Source organism: Oncorhynchus gorbuscha, unplaced genomic scaffold (assembly GCF_021184085.1).
Source record: "Oncorhynchus gorbuscha isolate QuinsamMale2020 ecotype Even-year unplaced genomic scaffold, OgorEven_v1.0 Un_scaffold_1409, whole genome shotgun sequence".
Classification (NCBI taxonomy): domain Eukaryota; kingdom Metazoa; phylum Chordata; class Actinopteri; order Salmoniformes; family Salmonidae; genus Oncorhynchus; species Oncorhynchus gorbuscha.
In genome coordinates this window covers 88,857-111,599 of record NW_025746195.1, presented here as the reverse complement: position 1 = coordinate 111,599, position 22,743 = coordinate 88,857, and the positions used below count along the sequence as shown (strand labels likewise).

The 22,743-nt window shown below is 43.4% G+C and overlaps 2 protein-coding genes across 2 annotated transcripts; both read right to left on the bottom strand.

Moving 5' to 3' along the window:
* Positions 1–1,221: 1,221 nt before the first annotated feature.
* Positions 1,222–4,900, bottom strand: LOC124022748 (ladderlectin-like). The gene is made up of 6 exons (XM_046337437.1): positions 4,828–4,900; positions 3,635–3,722; positions 3,176–3,291; positions 2,672–2,863; positions 1,576–1,690; positions 1,222–1,457 (listed from the first exon to the last, which is right to left on the bottom strand). The coding sequence occupies exons 1-6, from the start codon at positions 4,840–4,842 to the stop codon at positions 1,387–1,389; spliced, it is 597 nt and encodes a 198-aa protein (XP_046193393.1). The 5' UTR covers positions 4,843–4,900; the 3' UTR covers positions 1,222–1,386.
* A 14,476-nt stretch (positions 4,901–19,376) lies between these two features.
* LOC124022744 (ladderlectin-like) lies at positions 19,377–22,517 on the bottom strand. Its single transcript, XM_046337433.1, has 6 exons — positions 22,445–22,517; positions 21,842–21,929; positions 21,385–21,500; positions 20,881–21,072; positions 19,730–19,844; positions 19,377–19,612 (listed from the first exon to the last, which is right to left on the bottom strand). The coding sequence occupies exons 1-6, from the start codon at positions 22,457–22,459 to the stop codon at positions 19,542–19,544; spliced, it is 597 nt and encodes a 198-aa protein (XP_046193389.1). The 5' UTR covers positions 22,460–22,517; the 3' UTR covers positions 19,377–19,541.
* Between the last annotated feature and the right edge of the window lie 226 nt (positions 22,518–22,743).

Genomic DNA, 22,743 nt, shown 5'->3' with positions numbered 1-22,743 from the left:
ATTTGAGTTCCTGTATGTTTCCTTCATCACACCATGTCCCGTTAGTCATGAGGCATACGCCCCCGCCACTCTTCTTACCAGAGAGATGTTTGTTTCTGTCGGCGCGATGCGTGGAGAAACCCGTTGGCTGCACCGCCCTGGATAGCGTTTTCCCAGTAAGCCATGTCTCCGTAAAGCAAAGAACGTTGCAGTCTCTGATGTCCCTCTGGAATGCCACCCTTGCTCGGATTTCATCAACCTTGTTGTCGAGAGACTGGACATTGGCAAGAAGAATGCTGGGAAGTGGTGCGCGATGTGCCCTTTTTCGGAGTCTGACCAGAACACCGCCGCGTTTCCCTCTTTTCGGAGTCGTTTCCTTGGGTCTCTGCATGCGATCCATTCCGTTGTCCTGTTTGTAAGGCAGAACACAGGATCCGCGTCGCGGAAAACATATTCTTGGTCATACTGATGGTGAGTTGACGCTGATCTTATATTCAGTAGTTGTTCGACTGTATGTAATGAAACCTAAGATGACCTGGGGTACTAATGTAAGAAATAACACGTAAAAAAACTGCATAGTTTCCTAGGAACGCGAAGCAGGCGGCCATCTCAGTCGGCGCCGGAAGTCAACCGCCTGTATTCACTGGAGAGAGATGCTAGGCTACTAGCAAGACAGGAATGCCAGTGTTCAGACATGGCCAGTAAAGAGCCAGGACCTCAATCCCATTGAGCACGTCTGGGTCCTGTTGGATCTGAGGGTAAAGTGCCATTTCCCCCCAGAATTGTCTGGGAACTTGCAGGAGCCATTGTGCAAGAGCGGGGTAACATCTTGCAGCAAGAACTAACAAATCTGGTGCAGTCCATGAGGAGATGCACTGCAGTACTTAATGCAGCTGGTGGCCACACCAGATACTGACTTACTTTTGACCCCCTCATTCAGAGAAACATTCCATTTGTGGAACTTGTTTAGGTCTGCTGAAGCTCATAAAAATATTTAAAACGTGGTAAATTGCAGCAAACACAACACATGATCATTTTCTACTTATTTTAAAGCTACATACACTGTTCATTTACATTAATGTTTGTGGAGTCAGACAACTTCAGGTCCTAAGGTAATTCTATTCTTCAAGAAACAATGGAGCAACAATATCAAAGAATTTAAATGCCCACTGAACAGACACCCAGACTGCATCTTCAAGAAACAAAGTGAAGCAGTGTTTAATAACCACTCATGAGATTAAATACGTACACCCGTTTTATTGACAACAAGCTAATATAACTACACAAGTCAAATGTAATTTACAGCAACAAATACCTTCAAAGTAATTCACTATAACATGAAACATTTGCAGTTAGGATGCTGACACCAGAGTAGCATTTTTGGTTTCAATTGACAGTTTGAAGGATTCAACAGGTTCTTATGGAGCACACGGAGGGATAGCTCTCTCCACATGATTCATCGTTCCAGCCGTTTTCAGCTTAAGAGGAAAAACGAAATAGAAATTACCTCTCGATGTACACACGAAAAGAAAAAGTAGGTCACATTTATTTCTTAAACTTACTCAAAAAAGTTTAATTTGATGAATGATAATGTACCTCCAAAGTTGATCTGAATACATGGCTCTCTGCGACCCTTGTGGTTATTCGGCTCCCCTTCAGCCCAGCTCTCGTGATCAAATTTGGAGCCGTCACTCCAGAACCATAGCCTGTCCTGTGTGGAAGTAGTGAGATCTCAGTATCAAATGTTACATGTGCTTGCTGAACAATTTCTAAAATACAACACTCATGGTCTTTCCTCCAACAAAACAGTAAAAGCCACCACTACCAAAACATGCAGACTGACAATGGAACTGTTGGGTGAGAAAAAAATACACAAGTGTTGATACTACAGCCACATTTCTAGAAATCCCCAAAATAGAAAAAGACAGCTAGTAAGTTGTTTCTGCGCCATAGCAAAGAGGAAGAGGCGAAGCGAGAAGGATAACAAAGCCCAACATCTGCCTTCAAGCGGGTAGCGTTTTCCTGGTCACCAAGCAACTCGTTTTTGTATGGATGTCAATTTCATTAACGAAAAACATAATGGCTTATTTGAGCAAATATACGTTTTGTAATGCTTAGGTTGTTACGAGTACTGATACAAGTAGCACACATGACATGCCAGAAACTGAGAAAAACATTTCTCGGAGTTGTGCCTGTCCCTCGAATCTGACCGACATTGCAGACTCTTCACATCGTTAGAGGCCAATGGAGTATCTGGTTCATCTAATGGATCATCTGTGGCAATTGCTCTGGATATTTCGAGATGCTCAACTCAAATCTAGACCTACAACCAACAGTATTTATTTTGCTTTTGACAATGACTTCACACGAGGCATAGGTCACATGCCTAAATACTTAAAATGACATTAATATCAGTTTAAAGAGATGACATTGGTTAAAAGGTCGGCAAGTAACTTCATGCCTACTGTGCCAAAGCAATTTACAGTTATTAAAATGGGAGTGTGGATATAATGGTAATATCCAAATTCCATGTAGAACTCAAGTTGCGAATGTCAATCTTTCCTCTGCGGTACCTCAAACTGTGGTCATTACCAGCTGAGAAACTGGAGAGTTGATTACTCCTGGCACAGAGTTGTCTGACCAGTGTCTTAACACCTACTCCGAGCTGATGGTTTTATTAGTCTTAAGTCACCTTTTCCACCTTTGCTTGAACAGCATCAAATCCGCCAATCCAGGTAAGAGGGAAACTGCCAGTCGTGATCAACACCACCGCCTGTACAAATTGGGACTCTTCATAGCTGTGCACAGATGCCAGGTTTGCGCCAAGGTACTTTACAGTGTTGTACACAGGCTTCAGTTTTTCTCCAAGTAACTGACAGTGGCGCTAGAGCAAGCAGTACACAGAGACAAAGACATGTCATAATGGAAGTATTAGTCAGTTGTCCAGTCTGAGAATTTGTCTTCTGGACTCTCAAAATAGGAATTAGTTCATCTCAGTCTTAACCCATGCCTTGAGGGTTCTAATATACAAGAGGGCCCAACTCCACACAATATTGAAAAGCCTATAGAAAATTGCAATTACAGCATATTAAGGGGAGGTTCAGTATTTTACATGAGGCGCCTGTTAAAATAAGGCCAAAGCACCTTAAACTCAAAATACTAAGTTGACTTCAATTGTAGAAAGCAAGCATTATACCTCCGCATTGGGCCATGTCCTTGCCGTTTTGACAAACATGAAGCAGCGTGAATTAAAATGGAACCAGCCTCTGGGGCATGGGTTTCTTTGGTCTGCTGCAAATGTCACCAAATCATCTGAAAGTAGAAGACAGGGAGGGTTCCGAAATTGCAGCAGACTTTAAAGGATAGTCCAGACTGACCCTTGCATATCAAAAATAACATTTGGAGATCAGTCATACCACACTACAACAAAACATACACAATCAATGATGTAAAGCACAAACTCATTCCACAGAGCACAGAGTGTCTACAGGTTTTCGCTCCTCCCTCTATTGATCAATTTAGGTCACTAATTAGTAAGGAACTCCCCTCACCTGGTTGTCTAGGTCTTCATTGAAAGGTAAGCCAACTGCAGATGCAAGAGACTCCGTGGAATGCGTTTGACACTCGTGATGTAAAGTGTGAGGCTGACTCTTACTTGCTATGCGCGCAGTCATTCTGTCGCCCAGTGTAAAGGCAGCGCAGAGAAGCAGTAGAAGGGTCAACATCGCCATGGTGATAGTCTCCTGAGAGACACACACGAGATAAGCCATCAGTGTTTCCCCAACCTCTCCTCGAGTACCCCAGCAAGTCCACTTAACACATTCAACTAATGAAGGGCTAAGGAATACCAGGCATCATCTCTTCCACCACAGAGTAGATTAGCCTGGCACACGGAATAAGGAGAAGTCTATGCTCTTGGTTTCTCCCCAAAAGATAACAGTACATTTTTTTTGCTGAAATTGAAAGCATTTTTCTAGAGCAGGAGACGCAACTTGCCTGGCATGAGCTACCTTTTATTAATACACACGTCGCAAGCGACTTCTTTCAAATAGGCTCATTCTTCTCTGCCCTACAACTCTTCAGTGTACCGTTCTGGCAATAGACACAGTAAAATGAGTAATAAACTAAAGGGGCCCTATAAAAAAGCTGTGATTTTAAACCCCAAATTACAGCCATTGTCATAAATGTTCTCAGTTCAATTTCCTGGTTTGACACTCAATTACAATTGGTAATGGAGAACCAAATGTAATGTTCTGAGTCCAAGGCAGTGCTTAAATCACATCAGAAAACCATTTATTTTATGTCTGGAAGAAAAGTAACACATGAGAAAGCAATGCGTGGTCGAATGTGCCAGTCTAGCGATGGTTCTGTATTGCTTGCTCATTTCATGGCAAGGTTTGCAAATAACAATAGATACAATTTCTATACTTTTGACAAGTATACCTTGCAGTTAATACTTAGTTGTGAAAGAATCTGGCAACCCACTAGGCATCAACTGGCTACACAGGGAGTGAGCGACAAGGCAATATTGCTGGAAATTAATTGGCAGATATGGTTTTAAATGTGACGTTTTAAGCCAATAGTTGACTAACCAGAGGTGGGATAACGTCAAGTCGCGTTGATTTAGTAACTTGCAGTGTCTAACACTCGAGATTTGTTTGACAGTTGAACACGTGAAAAATATTTACTACTACTATGACCTGTTGGAGACCCCTGCCCTATGTAACGCACCACATTTGAATAGGGTCACATATGCCCAATGGGTCCTGGTCAAAAGTAGTGCACCACATAGGTTACCATTTGGGATGAAAGCAGATACAGCACTAGATGACTATGTTGAACTCTCACCTGTAGTCTGGTCATGTCAGCGCTCTGTTTGTGAGATGGGTTCTACTGCTTCCTGCTCTCCTTTTTTAAGGACCCATCCAGTCAGACCCCTCCCTCTCTCATCCTTTAACCGGTCAAATAATCAACTAATCATCAAGCTTTTATCATTTGAATCAGCTGTGTTGTGTTAGGGCAAAAACCAAAACGTGTAGCCACGGGAAGAAGTTTGCTGGTGCAGGGTACTTTTAATGAATGCTATTTTCAATTGGGGTGCTGGAAAAATATCTTTGCCTGTGCTACAGGCACTCTATTGGTCCACTATTATAGCACAACTTTTGTGAAAATGTAACAAATCTATAAAAAGTTAACATATATATATATATATTGGACACACCTACTCATTCAAGGCTTTTTCTTTATTTTCACTATTTTCTTTGTAGAATAATAGTGAAGACATCAAAACTGTGAAATAACAAATGAAGGCCTGATTCACACAGTCTCTGAACAGTTGATGTTGAGATGTGTCTGTTACTTGAACTCTGTGAAGCATTTATTTGGGCTGCCATTTCTTTTCTTTTCTTTTTAAATGTAACCTTTATTTAACCAGGTAGGCAAGTTGAAAACAAGTTCTCATTCACAATTGCGACCTGGCCAAGATAAAGCAAAGCAGTTTGACACATACAGCGGAGCAAAATTTGCAAATAAATTCATTAAAAATCCTACAATGTGATTTTCTGGATTTTTTTCTTCTCATTTTGTCTGTCATCGTTGAAGTGTACCTATGATGAAAATTACAGGCCTCTCTCATTTTTTTAAGTGGGAGAACTTGCACAATTGGTGGCTGACTAAATACTTTTTTGCCCCACTGAACAACAACACAGAGTTACACATGGAGTAAAACAAACATACAGTCAGTAATACAGTAGAAACAAGTCTATACACGATGTGAGCAAATGAGGTGAGATAAGGGAGGTAAAGGTGAAAAAAGGCCATGGTGGCAAAGTAAATACAATATAGCAAGTAAAACACTGGAATGGTAGATTTGCAGTGGAAGAATGTGCAAAGTAGAAATAAAAATAATGGGATGCAAAGGAGCAAAATAAATAAATAAATAAAACAAATACAGTAGGGAAAGAGGTAGTTGTTTGGGTTAAATTATAGGTGGGATATTTCGGGGTGACCAGAGAGATATACCTGCTGGAGCGCGTGCTACAGGTGGGTGATGCTATGGTGACCAGCGAGCTAAGATAAGGGGGGACTTTACCTAGCAGGGTCTTGCAGATGACATGGAGCCAGTGGGTTTGGCGACGAGTATGAAGCGAGGGCCAGCCAACGAGAGCGTACAGGTCGCAGTGGTGGGTAGTATATGGGGCTTTGGTGACAAAACGGATGGCACTGTGATAGACTGCATCCAATTTGTTGAGTAGGGTATTGGATGCTATTTTGTAAATGACATTGCCGAAGTCCAGGATTAGTAGGATGGTCAGTTTTACATTTACATTTAAGTCATTTAGCAGACGCTCTTATCCAGAGCGACTTACAAGGGTATGTTTGGCAGCATGAGTGAAGGATGCTTTGTTGTGAAATAGGAAGCCAATTCTAGATTTAACTTTGGATTGGAGATGTTTCATGTGGGTCTGCAAGGAGAGTTTACAGTCTAACCAGACACCGAGGTATTTGTAGTTGTCCACGTATTCTAAGTCAGAACCGTCCAGAGTAGTGATGTCTGTAGGTCTGTAGCAGTTTGGGTCAAGAGTGTGTCCCCCTTTGAAGAGGGGGATGACCGCAGCTGTTTTCCAATCTTTGGGAATCTCAGACGACACGAAAGAGAGGTTGAACAGGCTAGTAATAGGGGTGGCAACAATTTCTGCAGATCATTTTAGAAAGAAAGGGTCCAGATTGTCTAGCCCGGCTGATTTATAGGGGTCCAGATGTTGCAGCTCTTTCAGAACATCAGCTGACTGGATTTGGGAGAAGGAGAAATGGGGAAGGCTTGGGCGAGTTGCTGTGGGGGGTGCAGTGCTGTTGACCGGGGTAGGGGTAGCCAGGTGGAAAGCATGGCCAGCCGTAGAAAAATGCTTATTGAAATTCTCAATTATAGTGGATTTATCAGTGGTCACAGTGTTTCCTATCTTCAGTGCAGTGGGCAGCTGGGAGGAGGTGTTCTTATTCTCCATGGACTTTACAGTGTCCCAGAACGTTTTGGAGTTAGTGTTGCAGGAAGCAAATTTCTGCTCGAAAAAGCTAGCCTTGGCTTTTCTAACTGCCTGTGTATAATGGTTTCTAGCTTCCCTGAAAAGCTACATATCACGGGGGCTGTTCGATGCTAATGCGGAACGCCATAGGATGTTTTTGTGTTGGTTAAGAGCAGTCAGGTCTGAGGAGAACCAAGGGCTATATCAGTTCCTTGGTTCTAAATTTCTTGATTGGGGCATACTTATTTTAGATGGTTAGGAAGACATTTAAAAAAAATAACCTGGCATGATGAGATCCAGATCCTTCCAGGATACCCCGGCCAGGTCGATTAGAAAGGCCTGCTCGCTGAAGTGTTTCAGGGAGTGTTTGACAGTGATGAGTGGAGGTCGTTTGACCGCTGACCCAGCAGAGGTGTATTTGGAGGGCAAGTTGGTTTGGATGATATCTATGATGGTGCCCGTGTTTACGGCTTTGGGGGGGTACCTGGTAGGTTCATTGATCATTTGTGTGAGATTGAGGGCATCAAGCTTAGATTGTAGGATGGCTGGGGTGTTAAGCATGTTCCAGTTTAGGTCGCCTAGCAGAACGAGCTCTGAAGATAGATGGGGGGCAATCAGTTCACATATGGTGTCCAGAGCACAGCTGGGGGCAGAGGGTGGTCTATAGCAGGCGGCAACGGTGAGAGACTAAATTTTAGAGAGGTGGATTTTTTAAAGTAGAAGTTCAAATTGTTTGGGTACAGACCTGGATAGTAGGACAGAACTCTGCTTTGCAGTAGATTGCAACACTGCCCCCTTTGGCAGTTCTATCTTGTCTGAAAATGTTGTAGTTCGGGATGAAAATTTCAGAATTTTTGGTGGTCTTCCTAAGCCAGGATTCAGACACAGCTAGAACATCCGGGTTGGCAGAGTGTGCTAAAGCAGTGAATAAAACAAACTTAGGAAGGAGGCTTCTAATGTTAACATGCATGAAACCCAGGCTATAACGGTTACAGAAGTCATCAAAAGCGAGCGCCTGGGGAATAGGAGTGGAGCTAGGCACTGCAGGGCCTGGATTCACCTCTACATCACCAGAGGAAAAGAGGAGGATAAGGGTATGGCTAAAAGCAATGACAATTGGTCGTCTAGAACGTCTGGAACAGAGAGTAAAAGGAGGTTTCTGGGGGCGATGAAATAGCTTCAAGGTATAATGTACAGACAAAGGTATGGTAGGATGTGAATACAGTGGAGGTAAACCTAGGTATTGAGTGATGATGAGAGAGATATTGTCTCTAGAAACATCATTGACACCAGGAGATGTCATTGCATGTGTGGGTGGTGGAACTAAATGGTTGGATAAGGTATAGTGAGCATGACTGGAGGCTCTACAGTGAAATAAGCCAATAAACACTAACCAGAACAGCAATGGACAAGGCATATGGACATTAAGGAGAGGCATGCTTAGTCGAGTGATCAAAAAGGTTCAGTGAGTATTTATTTATTTATTTTCATTTTACCTTTATTTAACCAGGCAAGTCAGTTAAGAACAAATTCTTATTTTCAATGACGGCCTAGGAACAGTGGGTTAACTGTCTGTTCAGGGGCAGAACGACAGATTTGCAACCTTCCGGTTACTAGCCCAACGCTCTAACCACTAGGCTACCCTGCCGCCACTGCAGGGTAGTGAGGTTGGTTGGGGTCACGGCGATTCAGACAGCTAGCCGGGCCATCGGTAGCAAGCTAGCATAGGATGGAGGTCTGTTTTTAGCCACCTCGTGCGTTTCCGTCGGTAGGATTAGTGGGGTTCCGTGTGGTAGAGGGGATCAATCCAATTCGCAAAAAAATAGATACAGTTATAGAGGCCCAAGAAAAAGAAAATAATTGTCCGACAGATCTTTTCAGATAGCAGCCGATAAGACAGCTAACGATTAGCGGACCGCAGATGGGCGTTCAGGTAACGACGCGACGGAGGAGCCAGCTGGATAACTCCCTCGGGCAGATAACATCAGAAGTCCAGTTGTGATGTCCCGGTGGGGCAGTAAAACGGGTCCGGATAGGTGATTGTAGCCCAGGAGTGGCTGATGGAACTCTTCAGCTGGCTAGCTCCGGAATAATTGATGTTTGCTCCGGGATCGAAGTAAGCCGATAGTCACACGGATAGCAGCTAGCTAGCTGCGAGATCCAGGTATAAATGTCCAGAGCTTGCGATTGAAATCCGGGAACATGGAGAGAAAAATAGGTCCGGTGTGTTCCGGTCCGAGCCGCTCCGTACAAAACTGGCGATAGATTTTCGAGCTAAAGGATAGCTGATGAACACAAACCGTGGTTAGCTTAATACTAACGATTAGCCAGTAAAGAAGCTAACTAGCTTCTGGCTAGCTTCTGGCTAGCTTCTGGTTAGCTTCTATGGTGGATTACAGATGAGGGAAATAATACTTTCTTTTATTTTTATAAATTGGTGAGGCGGGTTGCAGGAGAGTGTTTTGAAGTTGAGTTTATGGAAAATAAAAAATATATATAAAAAGGTAAGCGAAGAAAATTGTAAATATATATATATATATATATATATATATATATATATATATATATATATATATACGGGACACGACAAGACGAAGACAAAAGACGTCTGACTGCTATGCCATCTTGGTGACAGTGTGAGGCTGGTAACTCTAATGAACTTATCCTCTACAGCAAAGGTAACTCTGGGTCTTCCTTTCCTGTGGCGGTCCTCAGGAGAGCCAGTTTCATCATAGCGCTTGATGGTTTTTGCGACTGCAATTGAAGAAACTTTCAAAGTCCTTGAAATGTTCCTCATTGACTGACCTTCATGTCTTAAAGCAATGATGGACTGTCATTTCTCTTTGCTTACTTGAGCTGTTCTTGTCAAATAAATGGTATTTTACCAAATAGGGCTATCTTCTGTATACCACCCCTACCTTGCCACAACACAACTGACTGGCTCAACACATTAAGAAGGAATGAAATTCAACAAATTCAGTTTTAACAAGGCACACCTGTTAACTGAATTGCATTCCAGGTGACTACATCATGAATCTGGATATGAGAATGCCAAGAGCGTGCAAAGCTGTCAAGGCAAAGGGTGGCTACTTTGAAGAATCTCAAATATAAAAATATTTTGATTTGATTAACACTTCTTTGGTTACTACATGATTCCATATGTGTTATGTCATAATTTTGATGTCGTCGTTATTATTCTACAATGTAGAAAATAGTAAAGAATAAAGAAAAACCCTGGAATGAGTAGGTGTGTCCAAACTTTTGACTGCTGCTATATATATGTATGGTCTTTACTTGTCAGTGTTCCAAATGGGGACCTTATTTGTATTTTGACCTAAACATGCAAATACAATCAGATATAATTAATAGCAAGCAGTGCACTGGGTTAGTCAGATTTGATTGAATATAACAGAACAGATGAACTGGCGCGACACTCACTCTCATGGGATGGGTTGCCAAAAAGAACTAACTGAAAGCCACACTCCCAGATCTGTTTATGCTATTCTGTCAATGCTATCACTGTTTTGGTTTACAGCAAAAATACAGTTGAAGTGCAGCTGATATTTTGATGCTTCTATATCCCTGGATATCACCTGCAGGAATAAGTTAAGCTCATTCCTACCCTGCTCCTGTATTTTATTCCAAACATCGACCAGTAGCATTGAGATGATAGAATTTTCCTTTGGAAAAATTTGAGGCTTTTTGACACTGGCTTGAGCGGGTCTTAGCAGAGTATGTGTATATAAGCATCAACAAGCCTTGTTACCATATACCCTTTGAGAATGAATGAACAAATTGTTACTTCACACAAACATATGTACCAGATTCCTTTTTTGAAATTCATTTGGGTAGTTTTCTTTGCACATTGGAGGACCCCTGCAAAACCAAGCGTGATGTAATGGCAATGATGTCATGTGTGCTATCCACATCCTGGTGCTGAACTGTGAAACGTCATGCGGTGCTGAACAATTTGAATCAGCTTGGCTCGTGTCTTGTGGAATCAAAACTGATACATTAATGAAATCGTTGCACTAAATGAATTATTTGGAAACTAGAATCTGATTAAGGGAAAGTTACACACTTTTTTCCGTGAGCGCAATCAACAACCTATTTGTGCATGCCCAACGGAATGAACATTGTGGTGCGGGGACTGCCATATTGTGTCATCATTTTGCCATAAGTTGTAGAGAAATGTTTGCGGTTTTAAAGCCAATTTCCAGTAATTGTACACATTTTGCTATATGAGTGAGTGACTAATACATTCAATGGGGGCCTGTCGTGCCAAATACTGTCCCCCACTGCGTCACAATGGGATTCGATCGACTATTAGTGTCCATTGCTATATCGACGGAGTGATTAGAATTTGGTGCAGTGTTACAAGGGAGATATGTACTTCAACACTTTTGGAAGGTATAATGGAAATTGATGTAAAAAATATATCACTAGCCACTTTAAACACTCAAACAGACTCCAAACTCTCCAAAATGGCCAAGACCAGAGAGCTGTGTAAGGACATCAGGGATAATTGTAGACCTGCACAAGGCTGTGATGGCCTACAGGACAATAGGCAAGCAGCTTGGTGAGAAGGCAACAACTGTTGGCGCAATTATTAGAAAATGGAAGAAGTTCAAGATGACGGTCTATCACCCTCGGTCTGGGGCATCAATGATCATGAGGAAGGTGAGGGATCAGCCCAGAACTACACGGCAGGACCTGGTCAATGACCTGAAGAGAGCTGGGACCACAGTCTCAAAGAAAACCATTAGTAACACACTACGCCGTCATGGATTAAAATCCTGCAGCGCACGCAATGTCCTCCTGCTCAAGCCAGCGCATGTCCAGGCCCGTCTGAAGTTTGCCAATGACCATCTGGATGATCTAGAGGAGGAATGGGAGAAGGTCATGTGGTCTGATGAGACAAAAATAGAGCTTTTTGGTCTAAACTCCACTCGCCGTGTTTAGAGGAAGAAGAAGGATGAGTACAACCCCAAGAACACCACCCCAACCGTGAAGCATGGAGGTGGAAACATCATTCTTTGGGGATGCTTTTCTGAAAAGGGGACATGACGACTGCACCGGATTGAGGGGAGGATGGATGGGGCTATGTATCGCGAGATCTTGGCCAACAACCTCCTTCTCTTAGTAAGGGGCTCAGTAAGGGGCTGGGTCTTCCAGCATGACAACGACCCGACACACACAGCCAGGGCAACTAAGGAGTGGCTCCGTAACATGTTGACAGAAACGAGGTAAAACTGATTTAAGTTTCCCTGCATTAAAGTCCCCGGCTACTAGGAGCGCAGCCTCTGGATGAGCATTTTCTTGCTTGCTTAAGGTGGAATACATCTCATTCAATCCTATCTTGGTGCCAGCCTCTGACTGTGGTGGTATGTAAACAGCTACAAAGAATATAGATGAAAACTCTCTCGGCAGGTAATGTGGTCTGCCGCTTATCATGAGAAACTCTACCTTAGGCGAGCAATGGCTCGAGACTTCCTTAGATATTGTGCACCAGCTGTTGTTTACAAAAATACATTAGACCGCCGCCCCTTGTCTTTCCAGATGCCGCTGTTCTATCCTGCCAGTACATTGTACAACCAGCCAGCTATGTTGTATGTTGATATTGTCCTTGTTCAGCCACGACTCTGTGAAGCTTAAGATGTTACAGTTTTTAATGTCCGTTGGTAGTTTAATCCTCCCAATAACTTGTCCATTTTATTGTCCAAAGGTTGCATGTTTGCGAGCAGAATTGAGGAGAGTGGGGGTTTATTCAATCGCCCCTACTCCTCAGAAGGCAGCCCGCCCTCCAGCCTCTCTTTCTCCGCCTCTTCACACAGATCACTGGGGTCGTGGCCGGCCTGTTCCCGAGGGAGCCGTACATCCTCCGCCTTGGGCTCGTCAGAGTAGCGGAAGAAGAAAAAAGATTCTGCGAGTCCATGGTGAGTAATCGCAGTCCTGAAGTCAATAACTTATTTTCGGTCATAAGAATTTTTGGACAACGTTACGTTCAAAAATTGTTTACATTTTTTTATTAAAGTTACAAACAATGCAGATAAACGAACGAAAAACAATCTGTTGGGGGCACGTAAAACGTATGCCTTCTGCTCCGGCACCATTTTGATCAAACTTAACAAATGTGATCTCAGGCCAATTTATTGCTGTGACCATACCTGGTTAAAAGGAAGTTAAATATTTAGGAATTGTTATCACTAGAAACGTTCCAGATAGAGAATCTTTAAACATCGATAATAGGACTCATTCCATGAGAGCTTCATTAAGTCAGTGGCTGCAACGTGATATCTAAATTCCGGGTCGTATTCTTTTGTCCAAGACAGATGGTTTATTTAGAATCATTTACCCAAGTCAGTCCCTTTTTCTTTCTTCGAGTAACACAAAAATGTCAATTGTTTGGAGGAATAAAATGCATTATATTCAGAAATCACAATTAGGGAAAGACTACGATCGTGGAGGTTTACAGGCTGTTGATTTTGAGTCGTTAGTGGGTGCTTTTAGAATTAACTGGTTGAAATTGTCTATCTAATCCTAGCTCTATGTGGTATCATATCCCTAACAGTCAGTTTAATAAACTTGGACTTGAAATCCTAATGAAATATGATTTCATTCTTATAATTACCTGTGAAATTGTCTGAGTTTCACCAGCAAATGTTATTTTTCTAGAAAATGATATTCAAGCATAATTTTTCCCCCAACAAAACATTGACTTGGAATAAGAGTTAATCAAATTAATAGGAATTCCATTTTCAAAGGCCTTTGGTTTGACAAGGGTATTCATTTTTCACGTGATTTGGTAGACAACACTGGGGAGTTTGACGTTTGATGAGTTCCTCGATAAATCTCAGGTTAATATTACTCAGAGAAAATACATGGTTTGCAAAGAAATTTAACTTCCTTTACTATGACTTAACACTGAGGTTCTCTTTTTTCCAAGTTAACAAATGAATGACTTGAATATTTTGGATTTACAAAAATGCAACAATAAGTGGAAGTGATTGGCAATTAAGTCATTTTGGGTGATTATAATTCAACATATTGCTATGGAACTGACCAACCCATGCTATGGTCAAGAGACTACCTTGTCATGTTATCCCAAAAGTTTAAGAAACTCATTAAAATATTTTTCCCCATTTACCCTGTAAATGATATCTGGCACAAAAGGTTCTCTTCATTTTCCCCCATTGTATTCACAGACACGTCCCTGTATTGATGTGTAATAGTGTTGTTGCAATAAAGTTAATCAAGTGTTTGATACCATTCCAGACATGAACCATCCTCCCCTAAGCAGCCTCCGCTGAACTAGCTGGAGAGGAACCATGCTCTGAGGGGTTGTGCCGGGTGGAGATTAGAGTACATTGCCATTAAGGCCAGATCGTTCAAGTTGACCAGCACGGTCAAATAAGTGGTTGTAGAGGGTGCAACAGGTCAGCACATCAGGAGTAAACGTCAGTTGGCTTTTCATAGCCGAGCATTGAGGTCGAGAGAGACGAAAACAGCATGTCCGATGAACAGGTCCATGTTCCATATCCGCAGGCAGAACAATTGAAACCAGTTGGCTTTAATAAATACATCTTGTACGTACACACGTCTTTAACCAGCGAGTGTGGAAACGCAAAGCTACATTCTGGGATTCGAACCACCAAACAGCTGCCTCACTACATAGTCTACAGGGAACGGCTGAGGTAAGGAAATGTAACACTAATATTCAGACAGCACGCTGACATCCACGTGAAATGTTCTACTTTTAAAGCTACACAGGTTGTGGAGCAATAAACTCACCAAAAAAATACATCCCTTTTACAAGGACCATGTCTTTTGAAGAAAATTGGAAATTTACAAATTAACATCAGATCTTCATTGTAAAAGGTTTAAACACTTTCCCGGCGCTTGTTAATGACTTAATGAACATGCACCTGTGGAAAGGTCATTTGGACATTAACAGCTTACAGGCAAGTAAGGGCAGTCAGGAAAATGCACACTAAAGAGGCTTTTCTGACTCTGAAAGACAAGAAGCCCAGGGTCCCTACTCATCTGCATGAACGTGCCTTAGGCATGCTGCAAGGAGGCATTACGGAGACAGGACCGACAGCTGATCGTCCTTGCAGTGGCAGCCCACGGGTAACACCTGCGGGACAGGATGGCAACTGCCCAAGCTACACAAGGAAGGCACAATCCCTCCATCAGTGCTCAGACTGTCCGCAATAGGCTGAGAGGCGTGACAACGCCACCAGCCATACTGCTCGTTCTGAGTGTGATTTCCTGCAAATCAAATCAAATCAAATCAAATTTTATTTGTCACATACACATGGTTAGCAGATGTTAATGCGAGTGTAGCGAAATGCTTGTGCTTCTAGTTCCGACAATGCAGTGATAACCAACAAGTAATCTAACAATTCCAAAACTACTGTCTTATACACAGTGTAAGGGGATAAGGAACATGTACATAAGGATATATGAATGAGTGATGGTACAGAGCAGCATACAGTAGATGGTATCGAGTACAGTATATACATATGAGATGAGTGTGTAGACAAAGTAAACAAAGTGGCATAGTTAAAGTGGCTAGTGATACATGTGTTACATAAGGATGCAGTCGATGATGTAGAGTACAGTATATACATATGCATATGAGATGAATAATGTAGGGTAAGTAACATTATATAAGGTAGCATTGTTTAAAGTGGCTAGTGATATATTTACATCATTTCCCATCAATTCCCATTATTAAAATGGCTGGAGTTGGGTCAGTGTCAATGACAGTGTGTTGGCAGCAGCCACTCAGTGTTAGTGGTGGCTGTTTAACAGTCTGATGGCCTTGAGATAGAAGCTGTTTTTCAGTCTCTCGGTCCCAGCTTTGATGCACCTGTACTGACCTCGCCTTCTGGATGATAGCGGGGTGAACAGGCAGTGGTTCGGGTGGTTGATGTCCTTGATGATCTTTATGGCCTTCCTGTAACAACGGGTGGTGTAGGTGTCCTGGAGGGCAGGTAGTTTGCCCCCGGTGATGCGTTGTGCAGTCCTCACTACCCTCTGGAGAGCCTTACGGTTGAGGGCGGAGCAGTTGCCGTACCAGGCGGTGATACAGACCGCCAGGATGCTCTCGATTGTGCATCTGTAGAAGTTTGTGAGTGCTTTTGATGACAAGCCGAATTTCTTCAGCCTCCTGAGGTTGAATAGGCGCTGCTGCGCCTTCTTCACGACGCTGTCAGTGTGAGTGGACCAATTCAGTTTGTCTGTGATGTGTATGCCGAGGAACTTAAAACTAGCTACCCTCTCCACTACTGTTCCATCGATGTGGATAGGGGGGTGTTCCCTCTGCTGTTTCCTGAAGTCCACAATCATCTCCTTAGTTTTGTTGACGTTGAGTGTGAGGTTATTTTCCTGACACCACACTCCGAGGGCCCTCACCTCCTCCCTGTAGGCCGTCTCGTCGTTGTTGGTAATCAAGCCTACCACTGTTGTGTCGTCCGCAAACTTGATGATTGAGTTGGAGGCGTGCGTGGCCACGCAGTCGTGGGTGAACAGGGAGTACAGGAGAAGGCTCAGAACGCACCCTTGTGGGGCCCCGTGTTGAGGATCAGCGGGGAGGAGATGTTGTTGCCTACCCTCACCACCTGGGGGCGGCCCGTCAGGAAGTCCAGTACCCAGTTGCACAGGGCGGGGTCGAGACCCAGGGTCTCGAGCTTGATGACGAGCTTGGAGGGTACTATGGTGTTGAATGCCGAGCTGTAGTCGATGAACAGCATTCTCACATAGGTATTCCTCTTGTCCAGGTGGGTTAGGGCAGTGTGCAGTGTGGTTGAGATTGCATCGTCTGTGGACCTATTTGGGCGGTAAGCAAATTGGAGTGGGTCTAGGGTGTCAGGTAGGGTGGAGGTGATATGGTCCTTGACTAGTCTCTCAAAGCACTTCATGATGACGGAAGTGAGTGCTACGGGGCGGTAGTCGTTTAGCTCAGTTACCTTAGCTTTCTTGGGAACAGGAACAATGGTGGCCCTCTTGAAGCATGTGGGAACAGCAGACTGGTATAGGGATTGATTGAATATGTCCGTAAACACACCGGCCAGCTGGTCTGCGCATGCTCTGAGGGCGCGGCTGGGGATGCCGTCTGGGCCTGCAGCCTTGCGAGGGTTAACACGTTTAAATGTCTTACTCACCTCAGCTGCAGTGAAGGAGAGACCGCATGTTTCCGTTGCAGGCCGTGTCAGTGGCACTGTATTGTCCTCAAAGCGGGCAAAAAAGTTATTTAATCTGCCTGGGAGCAAGACATCCTGGTCCGTGACTGGGCTGGATTTCATCTTGTAGTCCGTGATTGACTGTAGACCCTGCCACATGCCTCTTGTGTCTGAGCCATTGAATTGAGATTCCACTTTGTCTCTGTACTGACGCTTAGCTTGTTTAATAGCCTTACGGAGGGAATAGCTGCACTGTTTGTATTCAGTCATGTTGCCAGACACCTTGCCCTGATTAAAAGCAGTGGTTCGCGCTTTCAGTTTCACGCGAATGCTGCCATCAATCCACGGTTTCTGGTTAGGGAATGTTTTTATCGTTGCTATGGGAACGACATCTTCGACGCACGTTCTAATGAACTCGCACACCGAATCAGCGTATTCGTCAATATTCCCATCTGACGCAATACGAAACATGTCCCAGTCCACGTGATGGAAGCAGTCTTGGAGTGTAGTCAGCTTGGTCTGACCAGCGTTGGACAGACCTCAGCGTGGGAGCCTCTTGTTTTAATTTCTGCCTGTAGGCAGGGATCAGCAAAATGGAGTCGTGGTCAGCTTTCCCGAAAGGGGGGCGGGGCAGGGCCTTATATGCGTCGCGGAATTAGAGTAACAATGATCCAAGGTTTTACCACCCCTGGTTGCGCAATCGATATGCTGATAAAATTTAGGGAGTCTTGTTTTCAGATTGGCTTTGTTAAAATCCCCAGCTACAATGAATGCAGCCTCCGGATAAATGTTTTCCAGTTTGCAAAGAGTTAAATAAAGTTCGTTCAGAGCCATCGATGTGTCTGCTTGGGGGGGGATATATACGGCTGTGATTATAATCGAAGAGAATTCTCTTGGAAGATAATGCGGTCTACATTTGATTGTGAGGAATTCTAAATCAGGTGAACAGAAGGATTTGAGTTCCTGTATGTTTCCTTCATCACACCATGTCCCGTTAGTCATGAGGCATACGCCCCCGCCACTCTTCTTACCAGAGAGATGTTTGTTTCTGTCAGCGCGATGCGTGGAGAAACCCGTTGGCTGCACCGCCCTGGATAGCGTTTTCCCAGTAAGCAATGTCTCCGTAAAGCAAAGAACGTTGCAGTCTCTGATGTCCCTCTGGAATGCCACCCTTGCTCGGATTTCATCAACCTTGTTGTCGAGAGACTGGACATTGGCAAGAAGAATGCTGGGAAGTGGTGCGCGATGTGCCCTTTTTCGGAGTCTGACCAGAACACCGCCGCGTTTCCCTCTTTTTCGGAGTCGTTTCCTTGGGTCGCTGCATGCGATCCATTCCGTTGTCCTGTTTGTAAGGCAGAACACAGGATCCGCGTCGCGGAAAACATATTCTTGGTCGTACTGATGGTGAGTTGACGCTGATCTTATATTCAGTAGTTCTTCTCGACTGTATGTAATGAAACCTAAGATGACCTGGGGTACTAATGTAAGAAATAACACGTAAAAAAACTGCATAGTTTCCTAGGAACGCGAAGCGAGGCGGCCATCTCAGTCGGCGCCGGAAGTCAACCGCCTGTATTCACTGGAGAGAGATGCTAGGCTACTAGCAAGACAGGAATGCCAGTGTTCAGACATGGCCAGTAAAGAGCCAGGACCTCAATCCCATTGAGCACGTCTGGGTCCTGTTGGATCTGAGGGTAAAGTGCCATTTCCCCCCAGAATTGTCCGGGAACTTGCAGGAGCCATTGTGCAAGAGCGGGGGTAACATCTTGCAGCAAGAACTAACAAATCTGGTGCAGTCCATGAGGAGATGCACTGCAGTACTTAATGCAGCTGGTGGCCACACCAGATACTGACTTACTTTTGACCCCCCCCCCTCATTCAGAGAAACATTCCATTTGTGGAACTTGTTTAGGTCTGCTGAAGCTCATGTTCATAAATATTTAAAACGTGGTAAATTGCAGCAAACTCAACATATGATCATTTTCTACTTATTTTAAAGCTACATACACTGTTCATTTACGTTAATGTTTGTGGAGTCAGACAACTTCAGGTCCTAAGGTAATTCTATTCTTCAAGAAACAATGGAGCAACAATATCAAAGACTTTAAATGCCCACTGAACAGACACCCAGACTGCATCTTCAAGAAACAAAGTGAAGCAGTGTTTAATAACCACTCATGAGATTAAATACGTACACCCGTTTTATTGACAACAAGCTACAATAACTACACAAGTCAAATGTAATTTACAGCAACAAATACCTTCAAAGTAATTCACTATAACATGAAACATTTGCAGTTAGGATGCTGACACCAGAGTAGCATTTTTGGTTTCAATTGACAGTTTGAAGGATTCAACAGGTTCTTATGGAGCACACGGAGGGATAGCTCTCTCCACATGATTCATCGTTCCAGCCGTTTTCAGCTTAAGAGGAAAAACGAAATAGAAATTACCTCTCGATGTACACACGAAAAGAGAAAAGTAGGTCACATTTATTTCTTAAACTTACTCAAAAGTTTAATTTGATGAATGATAATGTACCTCCAAAGTTGATCTGAATACATGGCTCTCTGCGACCCTTGTGGTTATTCGGCTCCCCTTCAGCCCAGCTCTCGTGATCAAATTTGGAGCCGTCACTCCAGAACCATAGCCTGTCCTGTGTGGAAGTAGTGAGATCTCAGTATCAAATGTTACATGTGCTTGCTGAACAATTTCTAAAATACAACACTCATGGTCTTTCCTCCAACAAAACAATAAAAGCCACCACTACCAAAACATGCAGACTGACAATGGAACTGTTGGGTGAGAAAAAAAATACACAAGTGTTGATACTACAGCCACATTTCTAGAAATCCCCAAAATAGAAAAAGACAGCTAGTAAGTTGTTTCTGCGCCATAGCAAAGAGGAAGAGGTGAAGCGAGAAGGATAACAAAGCCCAACATCTGCCTTCAAGCGGGTAGCGTTTTTCCTTGTCGTCTGTAAGTCGCTCTGGATAAGAGCGTCTGCTAAATGACTTAAATGTAAATGTTAAATGTATGGCCGTCAATAAGATGTCGAATTTCATTAACGAAAAACATAATGGCTTATTTGAGCAAATATACGTTTTGTAATGCTTAGGTTGTTACGAGTACTGATACAAGTAGCACACATGACATGCCAGAAACTGAGAAAAACATTTCTCTGAGTTGTGCCTGTCCCTCGAATCTGACCGACATTGCAGACTCTTCACATCGTTAGAGGCCAATGGAGTATCTGGTTCATCTAATGGATCATCTGTGGCAATTGCTCTGGATATTTCGAGATGCTCAACTCAAATCTAGACCTACAACCAACAGTATTTATTTTGCTTTTGACAATGACTTCACACGAGGCATAGGTCACATGCCTAAATACTTAAAATGACATTAATATCAGTTTAAAGAGATGACATTGGTTAAAAGGTCGGCAAGTAACTTCATGCCTACTGTGCCAAAGCAATTTACAGTTATTAAAATGGGAGTGTGGATATAATGGTAATATCCAAATTCCATGTAGAACTCAAGTTGCGAATGTCAATCTTTCCTCTGCGGTACCTCAAACTGTGGTCATTACCAGCTGAGAAACTGGAGAGTTGATTACTCCTGGCACAGAGTTGTCTGACCAGTGTCTTAACACCTACTCCGAGCTGATGGTTTTATTAGTCTTAAGTCACCTTTTCCACCTTTGCTTGAACAGCATCAAATCCGCCAATCCAGGTAAGAGGGAAACTGCCAGTCGTGATCAACACCACCGCCTGTACAAATTGGGACTCTTCATAGCTGTGCACAGATGCCAGGTTTGCGCCAAGGTACTTTACAGTGTTGTACACAGGCTTCAGTTTTTCTCCAAGTAACTGACAGTGGCGCTAGAGCAAGCAGTACACAGAGACAAAGACATGTCATAATGGAAGTATTAGTCAGTTGTCCAGTCTGAGAATTTGTCTTCTGGACTCTCAAAATAGGAATTAGTTCATCTCAGTCTTAACCCATGCCTTGAGGGTTCTAATATACAAGAGGGCCCAACTCCACACAATATTGAAAAGCCTATAGAAAATTGCAATTACAGCATATTAAGGGGAGGTTCAGTATTTTACATGAGGCGCCTGTTAAAATAAGGCCAAAGCACCTTAAACTCAAAAAACTAAGTTGACTTCAATTGTAGAAAGCAAGCATTATACCTCCGCATTGGGCCATGTCCTTGCCGTTTTGACAAACATGAAGCAGCGTGAATTAAAATGGAACCAGCCTCTGGGGCATGGGTTTCTTTGGTCTGCTGCAAATGTCACCAAATCATCTGAAAGTAGAAGACAGGGAGGGTTCCGAAATTGCAGCAGACTTTAAAGGATAGTCCAGACTGACCCTTGCATCAAAAATAACATTTGGAGATCAGTCATACCACACTACAACAAAACATACACAATCAATGATGTAAAGCACAAACTCATTCCACAGAGCACAGAGTGTCTACAGGTTTTCGCTCCTCCCTCTATTGATCAATTTAGGTCACTAATTAGTAAGGAACTCCCCTCACCTGGTTGTCTAGGTCTTCATTGAAAGGTAAGCCAACTGCAGATGCAAGAGACTCCGTGGAATGCGTTTGACACTCGTGATGTAAAGTGTGAGGCTGACTCTTACTTGCTATGCGCGCAGTCATTCTGTCGCCCAGTGTAAAGGCAGCGCAGAGAAGCAGTAGAAGGGTCAACATCGCCATGGTGATAGTCTCCTGAGAGACACACACACACACACACACACGAGATAAGCCATCAGTGTTTCCCCAACCTCTCCTCGAGTACCCCAGCAAGTCCACTTAACACATTCAACTAATGAAGGGCTAAGGAATACCAGTCATCATCTCTTCCACCACAGAGTAGATTAGCCTGGCACACGGGAATAAGGAGAAGTCTATGCTCTTGGTTTCTCCCCAAAACAGCACCCTAGACATGGTTTTAAATGTGACGTTTTAAGCCAATAGTTGACTAACCAGAGGTGGGATAACGTCAAGTCGCGTTGATTTAGTAACTTGCAGTGTTTAATACTCGAGATTTGTTTGACAGTTGAACACGTGAAAAAATATTTACTACTACTATGACCTGTTGGAGACCCCTGCCCTATGTAACGCACCACATTTGAATAGGGTCACATATGCCCAATGGGTCCTGGTCAAAAGTAGTGCACCACATAGGTTACCATTTGGGATGAAAGCAGATACAGCACTAGATGACTATGTTGAACTCTCACCTGTAGTCTGGTCATGTCAGCGCTCTGTTTGTGAGATGGGTTCTACTGCTTCCTGCTCTCCTTTTTTAAGGACCCATCCAGTCAGACCCCTCCCTCTCTCATCCTTTAACCGGTCAAATAATCAACTAATCATCAAGCTTTTATCATTTGAATCAGCTGTGTTGTGTTAGGGCAAAAACCAAAATGTGTAGCCACGGGAAGAAGTTTGGTGGTGCAGGGTACTTTTAATGAATGTTATTTTCAACTTTAATGAATGTTATTTTGAATTGCCTGTAGCCCATATCTTTGCCTGGGCTACA